Source organism: Phaethon aethereus (assembly GCF_964289735.1).
Source record: "Phaethon aethereus genome assembly, chromosome: 7".
NCBI classification, from domain to species: Eukaryota; Metazoa; Chordata; class Aves; order Phaethontiformes; family Phaethontidae; genus Phaethon; species Phaethon aethereus.
This window is the reverse complement of record NC_138583.1, coordinates 24,388,530-24,404,611: the sequence shown is the minus strand read 5'-3', so window position 1 is coordinate 24,404,611 and position 16,082 is coordinate 24,388,530. Positions and strand designations below refer to the sequence as shown.

General features: G+C 38.6%; 1 protein-coding gene across 1 annotated transcript in view; it reads left to right on the top strand.

Moving 5' to 3' along the window:
* The window catches only part of BLNK (B cell linker), a gene marked incomplete at its 3' end in the record, with an annotated part of 104,021 nt that overhangs the window by 63,464 nt on the left and 24,475 nt on the right, over positions 1 to 16,082 (top strand). Inside the window, exons 4-5 of the mRNA XM_082002381.1 lie at positions 8,654 to 8,719; positions 14,379 to 14,435. Coding sequence (XP_081858507.1) covers positions 8,654 to 8,719; positions 14,379 to 14,435 — 123 coding nt within the window. The remainder of the gene's footprint in view (positions 1 to 8,653; positions 8,720 to 14,378; positions 14,436 to 16,082) is intronic.

Here is a 16,082-nt window from a genome sequence, read left to right as displayed (position 1 = left end):
TCCTGCTGATATCTAAATTGGCAAAAGAAAAAAGAAGTTAGTCTCCCAGCTGGAAGGTCCATGATTCATCACAGCTGGGTAAGCACCAAGAGCAGAATTTCCCGTTTCAATGGCAGCTCATGTGGGCTCCATTAAAGTGGCCGTATAAACCTAGGGACCAAAATATTTCTCCAAAGTTCTAACAAAATTTGATAGACTTCAGTGCAAAATAAACAAAACAGATTCATGAATAGCCTCTGTTAGATCCCTGCCAGTGCCACCCCGCATCTATGGTGGATATAATGCTTCTGTAGCTTGAGCAAAAAGACTTTCAGCCCAACTACAGCAATTGTCTGTAGCTGTCTGTAACAGTCTGTCAGTCTTCATCAGATGTGTCAAAAAATGTGTCCATTATCCTGTACCCCTATCATTTTGATTCTAAGCAGGTGGTAAAATCACTTCAGCTAAAGGGAATTGAATGCTAAAGGCATTCAGTCAGTATAATAATTTAATGCTAAAGGTATAAAATGCAACATCTGCAATATTTGCTATAAGCATGACATGACTTTAGCAAAAATACACAGAGGAAATTAGTTGCTACACTTCAGCTACTAATGGGTAAGAAAAAATTGAAAGTAAAAAAAAAAAAGTCATGCTTTAGAGAGGAACAAGAGAGAGTTCCTGTCTCCTAACTCAGGCATTCCTGTAGCAAAACTGCCTGGCAGAGGGAAAAATCTTGTCAGAGAATGGAAAAGGAAGTACTGGGCAATAAAGAACAGTTTAAAAAACAGGCTGAAAGTCCACTTATGGGGGTTTTTCCTTTACTACTGAGCAAGTATGAATAGAACCAATAATGTAATACTTCTTAAAGGCAAATTTTGGCACTACAAAAAGCAATGCAAATTTATAAAAATCCTAAAATTAGTGATTCTCAACTTCTTACATCTACTCAGTGTATCTAGAACCTATATACATAAGCTGCCATCTTGGAACCAATTGTAGTGGCTTGTGAATATTGGGCAGCACTAAGATATCTGGGGTCATTTTGTCTCTAGAAGTAGGTTAATGGGAGCATTTAAGGTTTAATGGCATATCTATAAGCTGTCCTCTCTTTTATTTGGTTGTCAGAGCACTATGTGGTAGAGCAAATGCAGACCATTATGCATATAAATGCACTTCTGGTTTAAGGAGAAGGGTTACGAGACTGTTCAGATAAGCACCCCTTTTCTCTAGTGCACACAGACCCTTGCCTTCAAACTATTGAGCCCACAAAGTTTTTCAGCCCATTGAAAAAGCACACCATTTTTTTTTTTATCCTTTCACAGCCTATGAATTTACTGGATAAAAATCACTACATCAGAAATGTATTTTACTAGCAATCTTAAATGACACAAGGACACTGATGAAGACTGCGCTCAGCTCATGACGTAAACTTACTCATCTTGTGTCAGTTCTTATGCACCCACATCAGTAAGACCTTAACACAAAATTTAAGTACTTACTTAACGCTAAAGTAGTTGAAGTTAGACCTGTGTTTAAACATCTGGCTAAATCTTGGTCAAGCCCATTACATAGTTAGACATACACTTTCTCAATGTCCTTTTTTAAAGGAGACCAGATGTGAAATGGCTGTGAATAGGATGGTAGACAAGAAATTTGTGGAAGAGGTGAAAGAGTAGGAAAAACAGAGGAACTCACTCGGGAACACCAAATCAAAATTAAGCCTTCATCCTTCTGTGTTCAATTAACTCAGTTTTCTTACTTTTTCATTCACTTTCATGTCCTTCATGTAACTGTAGCACGCTTTTAATCCACATGCCTGCAGGAATGACAGAAATGTTCTCTCACCTTCCAAAAAATGCTTGTAAAATTGTGATTAAAAGTAAAATTTCTGCTGACAGGTGGTAATTTTCTGGGTCCATACCAAGTCCTGTCTTTATTCACTTCCTTGCAATGATTTTGTGCTTCGTCTTTTTGGTGAAATATAAAAACCACTTTACTCTCTTACATTTCTGTCCTTGCTCTCCTTTGCCTACCAGGCTGTAGGGTACTAGTCCTTCAGGGAGGTACAGAGCTTAGTTAGTTTTAACTGGAACTGTATTTTAGAATAGCCTAATGCATTTAATTTCCCTCAGCTGCTTGCAAACCTTGCAGAAAAATGGAGTAGGCCTTGTGAATGTAGCTTCTGTGTGAGTTTTTTGGGGTTTTTTTTAATGCATCCAGACAGGTGGTGCATAAAAGGGGTCGGTTAACCGAAAAGACTTGGACCAGAGCAGGTCAGTTACAGAATGGAAAATATCTTTCAACTTTTTGTGTAAAGAAGTGCAATACTCGCTTTGCATATCATAGTAGCTAATTATTCTCTGTACTACTTACAGTATCACTATCATCCAGTTGGGATAAAGAGGAGAGCAAGCTGCATAAGAGGGAAGAGGTGTCCAAACCTGAAGTATCTTCAGCTTTTATTAAATATTTATATTTTAAAAGCTATAGTTTAAAGTGTCTGGCCATCACTGCTGTCTGAAACTCAAAAATAGCTGTGAAACCCTCCAAGCAGCAAAGAAAGATAACAGGAACTGGGTCTACTACTCTTTCCTGCTAAATAAAAGAAAAAAGTAATTGTAAAAATACTGTACAATTTAAACACATGAAATCCAATATAGTCTCCATACATACTCAGAACAAGCCTCAGCCTTGATCTAAAATGAGGAATCGGTTGTATCAAGCAGGTGGTGTCATTGATTAGCACTTCAGTTGTCAGCCCCACTGATAAATCTGCGTAGGTTCTTTCAATGTGCAGAATTCCCAGTCACCTCAAAGTAATTATACTATTTAATTTCATGTTAGGACTGATTTGTGTTGAAGATGTATTATGCCTTTACATGCTACATACTTTCATTTACTCAGTCTATGTTAGTACTTACTAGTACAAGAGAGATTGATAGCTGCTTTGTGAAGATTACATAGACGGCACATAAAGATGAAAAGTATAGTCAATATTTAGCCTTTCTGTGAGTACCACATAAACACACACCTGCTGTAATTACGGGTTTTGCCTTTAGCCAAAATAGTGGATGACTGAAAAGGGAGCAGAATAGGATGTTATTCAGACTTTTAAAAAACCCCAATAATTCAACATTGACAAAACGAAACTATTTATAGTCATTTCCTCTTGTGCATCTCATGAACACAGCAGAGGACAATTCGTTGTTTCTGCTTCCTCTCAGATAGGCGTCTGTAATTGACGGCTCCCCATCTGCAAGCCTCTTTCAACTTTTCTTCACAGCTTTGAGATAGCTTTACAGATAAAGATCAAAGGCTCGATGCCTTGAACTGGTGGTTTGGTTTCACAGGTTACAACCTCCAGCTCCAAACTTCTTCCTCTGCCACCATGAAAGGCATTGCAGGGGGTGGGCTGCAATAAGCCCCCAGAGTGGGTGAGGGGCAGTTACCCCCTACCCTAGACCAGCAGCAACTGCAGTAGTTTATCCGATTGCACCTCAAGAATTCAGCTATGTCTTCATGCATTATGCATGCGTAACAGCCATTGAAAACACCAGCTCCAACCCAGCCGGCTGATGCCAGCCTGCGTCTCCTTGCCCGGGAACGCCCCTCTCTCTGCTCCGGGTAGCACCTGATTCAGGGGTGCGTGCATGTGGAGATCAGAGGCTCCAGAAGGAGGCCTAACGAGAGGAATTAGGTGCTTTCTATACTTGGGAATTTCCTTTTGCTTTCTACGGAGCAATTAGAAGGGAGGTGGAAGGGGGGTGGAGTTGTTTTATATAATTAATAGGGTTGGATTAGATGCACAAAACTGGCAAGTAATGTGAAATTACGTCTTATGAAGACACTTGCCCGGTTCACTGAGGTTTGAGTTCTTCCACAAAGACCGTGTCAGGAGCACTGTCAATGGAAGCCTGTTGTAAGAAAAGTGGTATTTTTCCTGTTCGTTAATTTAGTTTGGGAAGATAGTCCAAGACAGGAGCTTCAAGCTTTTCAAAGTCTCAAGTGGTACTTTCGCAAATCCCCTTCCCAGGGAGCAGGTTGTCACCACCCCCCAGCACACAGGAGTCTTCCCCTTTGCCCAGAAACAGTAGCTTGCTCCCTTAATTTGGTCACCTGCACACCTGTTTATAAAACTAAATGCTAACAGAAACACAAAATAAAGACCAGCTGGGGAGAAGGTGGTGGAATAATTCTGTGAGGAGCAGTAAAGGAGGGGGCTTGGCATGCTGTTCCTTCTTCAGTTTTGTGTTTCAATGTGCTTTTTAAATAAGAGGTAGCTGTAGTGATTTTTAATTTTCTGCTCTTTAATTTTTTTAATCTTCTAATAACTTTGCTTTTATTCTCCACATTCTATTATACTCTTCCTTGCTTTCTTTTTTCTTTTTTGTGATTCTTTTCTGTAAAACTTTGTAGCTGAAGCAGGTGGGGTTTTGGGGGAGTGTTTTTGGTTTAAGTCTAAATTTTTACTTACTAAATCCCATCCTAGGTTTCCAATGTTAAGCATTTGAATTTGCCTGAAAAGTGAGATATAACTACACCTACCTACAGTCTTACTTTAAGTGAAGGGAAGTAGTAATGATCATCAGAAAATGGGACTTTCTAGACACAGAACTACAGGGTGCCCTGTCTGTGAGAAAAAGATGTAACCAAAAAGGGGTAAGAACTGATAGTGGAGTGCAAACTGACTGATTTACAGTGTGATGATTTTTTAATTACTTCACTATTTTTGAAACCAATTCAGCTTTATGAGTTAACGATCTAACTGACATTAAGAGGAGGAGAAGGAATACACAGGTCACTCAATACTGGATGTGTCAATATTGCTTAAAAGCTGCCCTTGCAGACCTGTCTGAATACATCCTGTTCAAAACTGTCCTTTTTTAAATAAAGAAATTGGTCTGTAAATGCAGATAGGGATTTTTCAAGAGGCACAACAGATAATTCAGACAGTCCTGTAAGCACCAGAAATTTAAGGAGGTATAATTCCAGTCCTCCAGATAAACAGAAAGAAGCGTGCTTGTAATATAGAAAACTTCCTGTGATTCATTTAAAACTGGTTTTTGTTTTGCCACCACTCCCTACTGACGCTGCAGCTAGCCCTGTTTCCAACAACATTATCAGCACCGCTCCCAACTGCAGGCGCACACATCCGTGCTCGCAGCCCAATGCTCCGAGGCAACCGTGCCGCCTTCCCATCCCGGAGACCGTGCAATATATTCTTAAGCAGAGGAGTGTCATTCGCTGTAGGCTGTCACTCGCCACGTGATGTAGGCAGCTGTACAGCTCAAATACTGACAACCAGTGTGTGTGCTGAAGGTCCAAAGTGCTGGATTCACTGTGCACAAGTAGAACTGCGCTCTTCGTGCACACCGGAGATCCCTCTGCTCCCAGAAGCCGGGGGAGGCTATGGCCGTGGAGGAGCCTTTCATGCTGACTGTTCTGAGCCATAATATACAATTTACATAATATGTATTGGTAAACGTCTTCACAGCTTTAGAATACTGATAAATGCAATTTCTCAAAAACTTGTCTAAATGGTGGGAGAATTCCTTGTTACACCTGTCTGAAATTAAGACAGAATCCTCTTTCTCAAGTCTGGGGACTCTGCACCTCATCTCACATCTGAGTTGAAATCTTATGAAACGCTTTATTGTTCTTCATGTTATTTGTATTTTTCTCTCTTTTTTTTTAATCGTTTCAACTTTGCAAAGCTTTTGTGGGATAGCTTGTAGGCAAAAGAGCCAAAAGCTTCCAGCTCATGTTTGAGGTGGGGATGTGCCTCAGGCCAGGCCCACCCGTCGCCCTCCACTTGACATACATTCCTCATACGCTGAGCTGTGACCAGATCAAAGAGAGGGTGGGTTTCTTTCATTTTGTTTTATCTCAGGGCAGTTCTGCCAGTCCTTGAGCACAGCTAGGTATTCTGTGACACAGCAAATCCTTCTTTCAAGGTACATTGTATTTGCAATGGTAAACCTTTTTGCTTTTAAGATAAAGGTAAACCTTTACATATGTATGACCCTTTGTCAATACATCCAATAATCCTGAATTGCTGGAGGTCGAAATTGATAAGATATGAAAAAACACAGCACTAAAAAGTGTTTCCTTTTAGGATTCATTTAACAGTTTTTTTTGTTATTCCCTCCAACATGTAGAATTTCTAATGTATTTGTTAGGAACCTAAAACCTAGAGCCAAGAGTCCTAAACCTCTCATCCGCGCAGGTTTGAAAATCTCTTCTGTGTGCAGTGAGTTCCTGGTCAAAGGGACCCATCCAGTCTATACCTGTCACAGTTAAACTGGATCTCAAAATAGCTATCTATTGCTGAAAAGTGTTTTCAAAGATTAACAGACTGCACCTTTATCTGCAAGCCTGATTTTACACAAAAAGCTCCCAACCAAATTGAATGAAGAGTTGGTGCTTGTAGTTAAGAAACAACTCTTAATTTTGACCTCTTAATTATCTTTAATTACATGCAATGCAAAGTAAAACTAGCATTATTATTTTCATTTACAGTATTAGCCAATTGAGGTCCTTGAATGTCTAGTACCTGTTCATCCCAAGAGAACAACTAGAGAATACACATTATTTGGTAACGAGCTCCTGACACAGATGCATTGTGAAGAAAGAAGGTTGTAGTTATGTGCCTGAAGCAAGAGCTGTCTACATTGGGCCACAGTAGCCTCCAGTTCCTAGATACTCTCAGGGGTGCTGCACTGATAAGTTCCTATCACAATGAACCTTTTTACTTGGAATATTGTGTTAAGTAAATAAAAGTATTTGAGAGCCAGACAAAATATTTGAGAGCTAGTCACGCAGATTCAGGCAAAATGTTAAGTGTATAAATGCCCTTCTGTGCTTCACTTCCCTCGTTGCTCTGGCATGGCCTTCAGGCTTGAGTTTGAGACCCTTAAGATTTGCAGAACCCTCTTGCTATAGGCTTTGCTATCTGCCTCTCATCTTTTCTACTGTCTCTCTAAAATTACAAGTCAGACAGCTCTTTGTAAAACTTGCCAGTTGTAGCCCATTATATCGGCTAGCACCTCAAGAAATCTCAGCCTCTAGCTAACTGGACAGACAGGTTTTTGCAGCTTGTTCAACTTCATGGGTCAAAGGGGATTCCACTTGAACTGGAGATCATCCACGCTTGATGACTTCCTACACTTACCACTCACTATACAGTGCACTGGTTTTCTGCTTACTCACAGTCTTGTGTAGAGTACTGGGCTTATGCTAAGTATAAGCCCAGTACTCTACTGCTACCTGATGTCTTGAGTGGCACGTGTCTGTTCAGCCTGTGCCACGGACTGCAGGCAAGTAATCACATCATGTTAGTGCAGTTGTTTCATGATTTTGTTTAGCTTCCTGATTTTGTTTAGCTAATTCTTATCTAATTCCATTTTCCTTAAATAAAGTTTTTTTTAATTTTTAATAAACATCTGCAATTAGTAATGATGAAGCTGGAAGCTCTATATGTTATTCAACCTTCTGCATACTAGGGTTTCAAGTTTTAAAAAAGCTTTAAAAAAGGAAAGAATACTTTGATGTTTGTACTTGTCTTTTTGTAAGCAAAGTTTCCAAGAGTCTTTTGGTAGCCTCACTGCGCGTCAGAGATGAGGTAGGCAAGACTAAAATGTGGAATGACGTAGACAACTTATAATGAAGAATGGAAGGCAAAAAAATATTTAAGCCCTTTTTAAAAAAAAACAAAACAAAAGCAAAACCAAAAAACAAAACCAAAAAAACCAACAAAAAAACCCCCACATTGCTTTCCTTTATTGGTTATGATAAAATCTTCGGTTCAGGTCTAATAAAAGATACTTAGTTTAGATGAACAGGAAGAACATAAACTCTGTGAAGAAACTAAAAATATATATGCATTCTATAGAAGTTTCTAGTATGACCAGACTTCCAACAGGTTTCACCTGACATTGATTTGATTTTAGTGGTGTGTTTGGTTTTTTTAAAGGAGAAGGGATGTATGATTCTAAATGATCCTTGCTGAGTGAAAAATGAGATATTTAACTCAAATTGCCTTGATTGCAAGTAAAATTTTAATGAGGTCAGTGCAGCTGATGAATAAAAACAATCTTTGATTCCAGGTATCAGTCCATGTAAGTGGAGTCCTGAGATCACGAGTTTTTACAACTCAGTCACAGATACTCTGATCATTTCTTAGATGGCCTGGGCCCAGGAATGTATAATTTTCCCCCCTCCTATTGTAAGTGCAAACACTGTGGGAACGAGGTAAAATGTCCACTGATGAAATGACTCGTGTAAGGTCAGAAATCAGAGGGCATTCCCACTACAGCTGTGGAGTGTTGTAAAGTCAGTTCTGAACAAAATGTTAACACTGAAATATTATAAACTATTAATTTAGGCAATGATGTTCTTTCCTCATACACTTACTCTTAAATCAATTGTTTAAACAGCACTTAATTGTATTAAGAAGGATAACACAAATCATGCCAAAGAGCTCTGTTAAAAAGGGAGGGGAAACTTCTTACACAAATCATTTAGCAACTAAACTACTTATTGAACATACATTAAGCATTTTTGATGTGTGAAATGTTACTGGAAATGCATTTCCTGTATTTTTCTTAATTTATATAAATGGGTGTTCAACCACATGGTAATTTTAATGCTGGCTCTGTTTAATATCTTACAGGAAGCTTCAAAAGATGGTGCATGACATCAAGAAAAATGAAAGTGGGATAATAAACAAGTTCAAAAAGTAAGTTTGAAATGCCAATCCTAGTTTTATCAATTTGGGGAAGTTCAGATTGCTAGCATAGTGTATAGTACTTCAGTGATAGGACCATGTTATCTACTTCAATGCATGCAAAGAGCTTCAGTCCAGACTGTAGCATGTAGAATTGTCATCAGTATTAAGCGTATCACAAAGTAGTTGCAGAACTGGCCTCCAGTGGGAAGTTGTGTTGGTAGCCCTGAAAAACAGTATTTGGGTAAAATGCGTTTTTCTTACATATTATTTGGGAATTATCACTGCTGCTGCTTTGGGTGTGTGCCTTTCTCCTCAGGCCACTGTTTAGGCTACCTGCTGCAATGAGGTTTTAATTTGAGCTCCACCTTGACCCAACTGGTCAGACACCATAGTTAGAATTCCCATAAAAATGCTAAGTCCTCCTGTGTTTCAGTCCCATAAAACAAACCCCAGCATTACCCAACATCCTTATTCCAGTAAGAAGTGCTAAACAGCATGCACATTAATGTCACGTGCATATCAGTATCATAAAATATTCATGTGTATTTATACATAGAAAGAAATTCCAGTAATTCTGCATCCTTGTCAAATGAATACACCATTCACTGTTTCCAGTCAAACATCTATTTAAACCAATTAGCTATTTAGCACACTTTTTCTTTTTCTTAATGCAGCAGCTCATTTGCATTTGGATGTGATTTTTCTCATTCAGATGTCTGTCTTTTACATGGGTCACTGACGACAAAAGTACTTTTTAAAGTTAATTAGTACACAGTATGTGCAGTGTTTCCAGGATGACCACATTGAACTCTAGAAATACAGCTCTTGTACATAAAAGGCACATATAAACAGTGTTTAAAATTGTTCTTAAAGAGTGGCCATGATGGCTCAGATCAAGGAAAAGAAAAAGCATGGTTTTAACAAGAGCTAATACTAGGTATACGTGAGGCGGTCAGTAGGCTGGTGGGAGAAGCAGTAGGGCTCTGCCTGGTTTGGCTATGCAAGAGCTGCGGAAAGCCGGGCTGGTGTTCGTGGGGCAGCTGCTATCCCTGGCAGAGGAGGGGGATACACTTCCAAAAGCAGCAGCCACCACCTGGCACACCCGTTCCGCAGGCAGGAGAAGCAACCTTAAGCGGCAAGCCCTCCTCTGCTTTACCGCAGCTGGGGTGTGATAAACCTTGAGGAGGCTCTGATGGTAACAGCTGACGGATCAGATTCTTGAGATCACTTTTTTCCTTTGCTCATCCTCTTTCACTCTAGCACTGCTGCAATTCGCAGTAAAACAGTCTCACGGGGTATATGTACTTGTTATTTCCACGCAAGCACAAAAGTGAATTTTCCCTTAAAATGACCCTCTTTCAACTACTTGGATCTTTAACACAGTGTGTATGTAAGTAGGCTGCTGTGTTCAAAGATCTGACTGCAAAAAACTCGTTTTTGCCTGGGACCTCCTCCCAAGGAAGAGTAGCTAGGCTGTCAAGGCTTTTGGTGGGTTTTGGAGGGCAGCAAGGTGAGGGGGATTGGTTTTTGTTGCTGTTGCTTCTTAATAAAGAGTTAGCTTCCCACTTCACAGCAGTGGTTTAAGTGTAGTTAATGTTAATAACATTGCAGTGGGTCCAGTTCAAATGCCTCAGAGAGGAAAGTAGATGGCAGAAACAATAGAAGTATCTCAAGTTTACAATGTGAGGCAATAAATTGTCTCCCATAGTTGCCTGGACATGAATTCTGCTCTTAATCAGTATTGCTCTGTTTCCTTCCCTGAGAGGAAGAGGGGAAGGACAGAGATGGGAAAAATAACAAGAACTAAATGTAGCTGAAGCTGGGAAGGTTAGAGGTGCCATCATTAAATGTCAGATACAAGACTGCTGCAATTCTTTGATTCCTTCAAGATTAAAAAAAAAAAACAACCACACAAAAAAAGAGCAGGCTCATAAAAACTCTCTCATTGTATGACTGCAGCACAAAGCTCACATTTCACCTCCCCCAGATATAAGAATACAAATTGAGTGTTAAAAAAAAAAAAACAAAACAAAACCCAAAACTTTCTGATACTTCTATGGTTCATCTAATTCACATTAATCTCTTCTGCAATTATAAGACGAGAAACGTTTTTTTGAAAAATTGAAGAAAAAATTCTCCCATTTGCACACGACTTCAGAACTCAAATCTTGAACTCAGCACTTAATGAGACTTGCAATAAAAGCATGAGTTGACAGCACTGATTAGGATATGTACACGAGAAGCCAAGCTTTGCAGAATTAGAACTGGACGTATTCATCTGAATGTGCCCTTTGGGTGCTTTTTGTTTGTTTTTAGTAGATGCTTTTTCTAAAAAATGCAGCTATGCAGTTGATCACTTCCGCCATTTCAGTTACAGAATTATATCATTAAATGTCAAGTATCTAAACATGACTGAAGCAGGAAAAATTGTATAAAAAATTGGCTTTATGTAGCACAGATTTGGAATTTGTCTATATGCTGGAACATACATCATTTTGTCTCAAATTCAAACCTATTATAAATAGAAATAATTTTAGAGAAGACAAATAGTGTACTTGCTTATCCCAAGCCTGAAGTTGTCATGTATGTATACTGTAAGCCTCTCTTACTGAAATAGAAAGAATGATCAAATACTCATGAAATACATTTGACTTATATCAGTATTTAAGACACTTCTAAAATCTGGATTGGCTCTTGATTATGCAGAAAAAGCAAGAGAAGTTCTTGCATCAAGTGTCTTGCTCTCCAACCTAATTCATCTGCAGGGTGCAGATGGGGACGGGTGTATCTACCACCCACGTCTTAAAGGTCTGCGGAAAGCAGTCTGAACAGTGGTGATAACAGGAAAGAAAACTACAGATTGCTTCTTCATTGCTTAAAAGTTTCTGTTGCTTATTCCCCATCCTGACTCAAAATTTTCTGACAGTAAAACTATTGCCCACTGCAAGCTGCCATATTCACCTGCTTGCCCTTAATCACATGCAAAACTGTTTACAATACAAGTCCCAGCTGCTGTGCAGATCGTGGTGTCAAAGAGGATTATGTGGTTGGGTGTAGAAGCAATAGGTATAGCCAAAGTTGTATAAACAATGAGAGCCGGGGGCATTTTTTTCATATTCATACCCTTGGTAATACAGAACAGGAAAGAGAAATCGGAGGTTTCACCCTGCAGGATGGTTGCTTATGCTTGAAACACACTGTAAAGACAGCGCTCGTCTGTAAATCATAAGCTTTAAGCCTTTAGGCTTTGTTCAGTGGAATCCTAGCTCTGTTGAAGTCGATGCTAAAAGTCGTACTGCATATACAGCAAAGTCAGGATTTCACCCTAAAGTTTTGGTACATGCTGACCTACTGTATTGAATAAGAAACTAGAAGTTTGGGTTACTTGCTTTGTTGCAACATCACATCCTATCAAAACTTCCTTTGCACAGCCATCAGAAATCATGCACTTGTAGTTATTTGTCTAACTGCACACAATCCAAATATGTCCACTTCTTGAAATCACATTCGCTCCGTGACCTGAAAAATGGAAAGAAGATGCACCTTCATCTCATCTGCTTTACCCAGCTTTTTAGTTGGGTAAGTTTTTATTTTGGATTTGTCTGGTCCATTTTCCTATACCATTTATAACTTGGGTGGTAACTTCAGGCAGAAAAATGGAGTTGTGTCACTGAATGTCTCTTCAACCTGCATAGCTGCAATTATGCAGGTTGAAGAGACACAGCACTATGTCAGAAGATGTCCATGATCAAGCCCTTGGCAGAGGGAAAAGTGGTATTTTATGGACTAAACAATGAGATAAAAGTACTAAAATCAAGCTGTACCACACTTAGAAAGCAAGGAAAAGTGTAATACCTAATTTTAACTGTATTCTGAAGAAACATGAATTTCAATGCGTAGCTGAATAGAATGTTTTGAGTGCCAGGATTTTTATTACTATAACAATGCTTCATCAAAGTGAAGATAAATAAGTCTTGCTATATGCCATTTCACTGCCACAGCACATTGTAAAGAAAATGTCTGAAAGAGTAGTAATAACACTTTTTTAATAAAAATTTCTGATTTAATTTTATTTCATATGATCATCAGATACTTCCAAAGCTATAAAGAGACTATTTCACTAAGTCATGAGAATACAGCCCAGGAAATGTTTATCTGTCAACTGGATTGCACCTGTTAGGAATTATGAAAAAGTTTTTTACGAAGTTCAATTAATTTATCTTTTAATCACAAGTGTGCATTAGGACTAATACAGACTATAAATAATCAACTCAATAAAGATGTCAATATGATTTTTGTAAATCCTGTTAACCAAAAATGGTTCCCAAGAAGGGAGTGGACTCTGTACAGAGTTAGCAACCGAAAAAGTGAAGGACTCTTGAAAACAAAGAGCTTTTAGGCACATCTTAAATGCTGGGAGAGTGAGCAGAAAGACTAGTGAGAAATGCATCTGTAAGAGTGCTACATGCAAAGGGTTACTACTGTAGCATACATACTGTGTATGTTTGGTTACTTTTCTGGATGCAGCTAGGGCAGGGGAAGTGTTGCTAGAGCAGAAAATCTGCTCTGCTGCAATTTATTTTAAAATTCTCCATATAGTGCAGTAAAACACAAAAATGTGATATTAACTCTAAGTATGTGATTAATACTTGCAATTCCTACAGTATTCCTTACATGAGCAAAATTAAGCACATACCTAAATGCTTTGCTGGATCAACCAGAACATGCTGCGGAGGGAAAGTCTCAGAATACATTGGTTTTAAAATGAAGTAGATTATTCTCCTAGAAGTTATTGTGAATTTCTGTACACTGCATTCTGTTCTTGTGTGAGCAGCATCCAGATCCCATTACGTGAAATGTCTCAAATTCTACCTAGTTATTTGTTGAAACTAAAATGTAGATAGCAAGATGTTGCTTTTAAAAACCCGTAAATATACTCTTAAAAATGTACCTGGATTTTATTGAGTCCTTTAGAACTTAAATTTCTCAGGCATATTTCAAATTCTCCAGAAAATGGCTTATTTTCTAGTAAACTTTAGAAAAATGTTGGTCCCATTAAAGCAAATGGAAACTTGAATTATTTAATTGTGTTCTATCACAGCTAACACAGTGATACATCACCACCTATAACTTAAGCCCAGAGTGGAATAGCACTAGAATATTTTACTTGGAAGTTGCATTTGCTATAATTTTATATACGTCTGTCAAAAGATATGCTAGGAAATAATTCTGCCTTCCACTTAAATATATATGCTCAGTTGAATGGCATTTGATTCTTTAAGTCCCTTGTCATTAACTTCAGGGGAACAGCACAGACTCATTTGTTACTCTGCAAGCATCTATGTGTATAATAACATCAGGATCTGGAACAGCTACGTAACCACCCCTTGGCATAGGGGTTACGTCTTTTGAGCTTTCGTTGTAATTTGTACATTGGGTAAGTTCTGGCTCTTGCAAAGCAAAGCTCCAATTGACTTGAGAAGAGCCCGGATTTCAGTTCTGGCACTCGGTAAATCTCACCACTATAGAGAGAGTTATTTTTTTAAGTGGATTTGAATTTTAGAATAAATAACATATTTGAAGAAACTCTTAACAAATATAGATGTGGCCGTGAACTGTTTCAGCTCTGTGACAGAAACATGATTTCTTTTCTTCTATTGATATTCAGGTTCCAAAATGAGCAAGTGGCCTTAATTTGCAAAACTGGGAAAGATACTTGGGATAGGTATGCTATTTCAGAGCCGCACAATGGCATGATAGGCTGCTTAGACACAGACCTCTGTTCTGTGCTTCGTATGCTTTCATTGTAACATATTTACGTTTTCTGCCAGGGCCACTGCCAGGATTTAGAGGGCCTGGGACGAAGTGTTGAAGTCTTCTGCTTGGCAGTGTGGAAAAGTATCATGTGGCTTAGGCCACGTACTTTGTACTGTGTCCCAGACAGTCTCTTACTATTGCCTCAGTTCCACTATTTTGCAAGTCTCCACTGTCTCTGAACAAATCATGATGGACTTGTTGCTAAGTACATCAATAGACTTTGGTCCACCCCTCCTGAGACCTGCCCTGGCGGTGGCCCTGGATTTTTCTTTCTAACATGCCTGTGCTAACCTGGACACAAGACAACAGCAGGGCTGTCAAGAATGCTTTTTAATTTACTGTTTGTACATTAAGTTTGTACATCCATGCTGCAGGAAGTTAAAGACTCAGAGGAGGCAGCTATCCATCAATAGTGTTGTTAGTAATGAACAAAGCAGGTAAACGCTTCAAAAATAATGTGCCTAGGTTAATTTTTTTGGTTGGGTGTGTGGAGCTTTATCAATGCCTGCACCATTCATTCATTGATCCATGCACATGCACTGGGGCGTTTTTTTGTGACTATCTGAACAACAGAATTCCATGAATTCAACTCAAAAGTAGCCAAAGCATTTCTCAAAACAGATGGGAAAAGTTTGTAAATGGGTATGTTAGGGCCAGCATGCCACCACCCTGAGTTACATTGGTACCTGAACAATGACACCTAAGCAGCGTGCTCAGGACCTAAATACTGAGTGTCAAATTTCTGTGGTAAAGCAAAATTTGTAGGCATCACTATTGCTCAGAGATCACAAGAAAACATTTAAAATTCTTTGTGGACCTTTTTTTTTTAATAATTTGCTTATTTTTGCAAATGAATTTGTTACAACCTGATTGAAGAATGAGCGAAACCTTCAATTCAGTGGATAAAGATTCAGGTCCGTGGTGAGGTCTCATCAGTGCTACAGCAAAGCTGTGAGACAATGTTCAAAAGTCACTTTGAAGAGCCATTTTAATGTAAATTGTGTTAATGTTTTATATGGCTAGAAAAAGCAAAGCATGTTGGTTTTCTTTTTTTCTCTTCAGATGCATCAGTCTGGCCTCTGATGTTACACATGCACTGTTCACTTTGACTGTAAACAGATTCTTCTCTTATTTTTTTTTTTTACACAGGGTAATGAAATAATTGATATATCAACTGACTGTAACTCACTGTCTCCTCTGGACAGCTGCAATTTAGCAAACAGAAGTATACATATGTATATACATATATGAACAGGAGCACACACATATATTACATATAATGTATATTCCTGTTTGCTAAATATATATATACACACACACATGCATATACATATGTATATTTATAGCCACAAAGAACCTTTCAGTATTTCTACAAATTATCTTTTGATTCACTTGGTATTACAAAAATGCCACTCTGACAGTATTTACCAAAAACGGGGCATAACACCATAAAATAATAGTAAGTGGTAACAGAATCTGGCCCTGAGAGGCCTGGTATACTTTTAAATACTAATCAGAAATAAAGTGCATGCAAAATGAGAGTTATAAAAATACA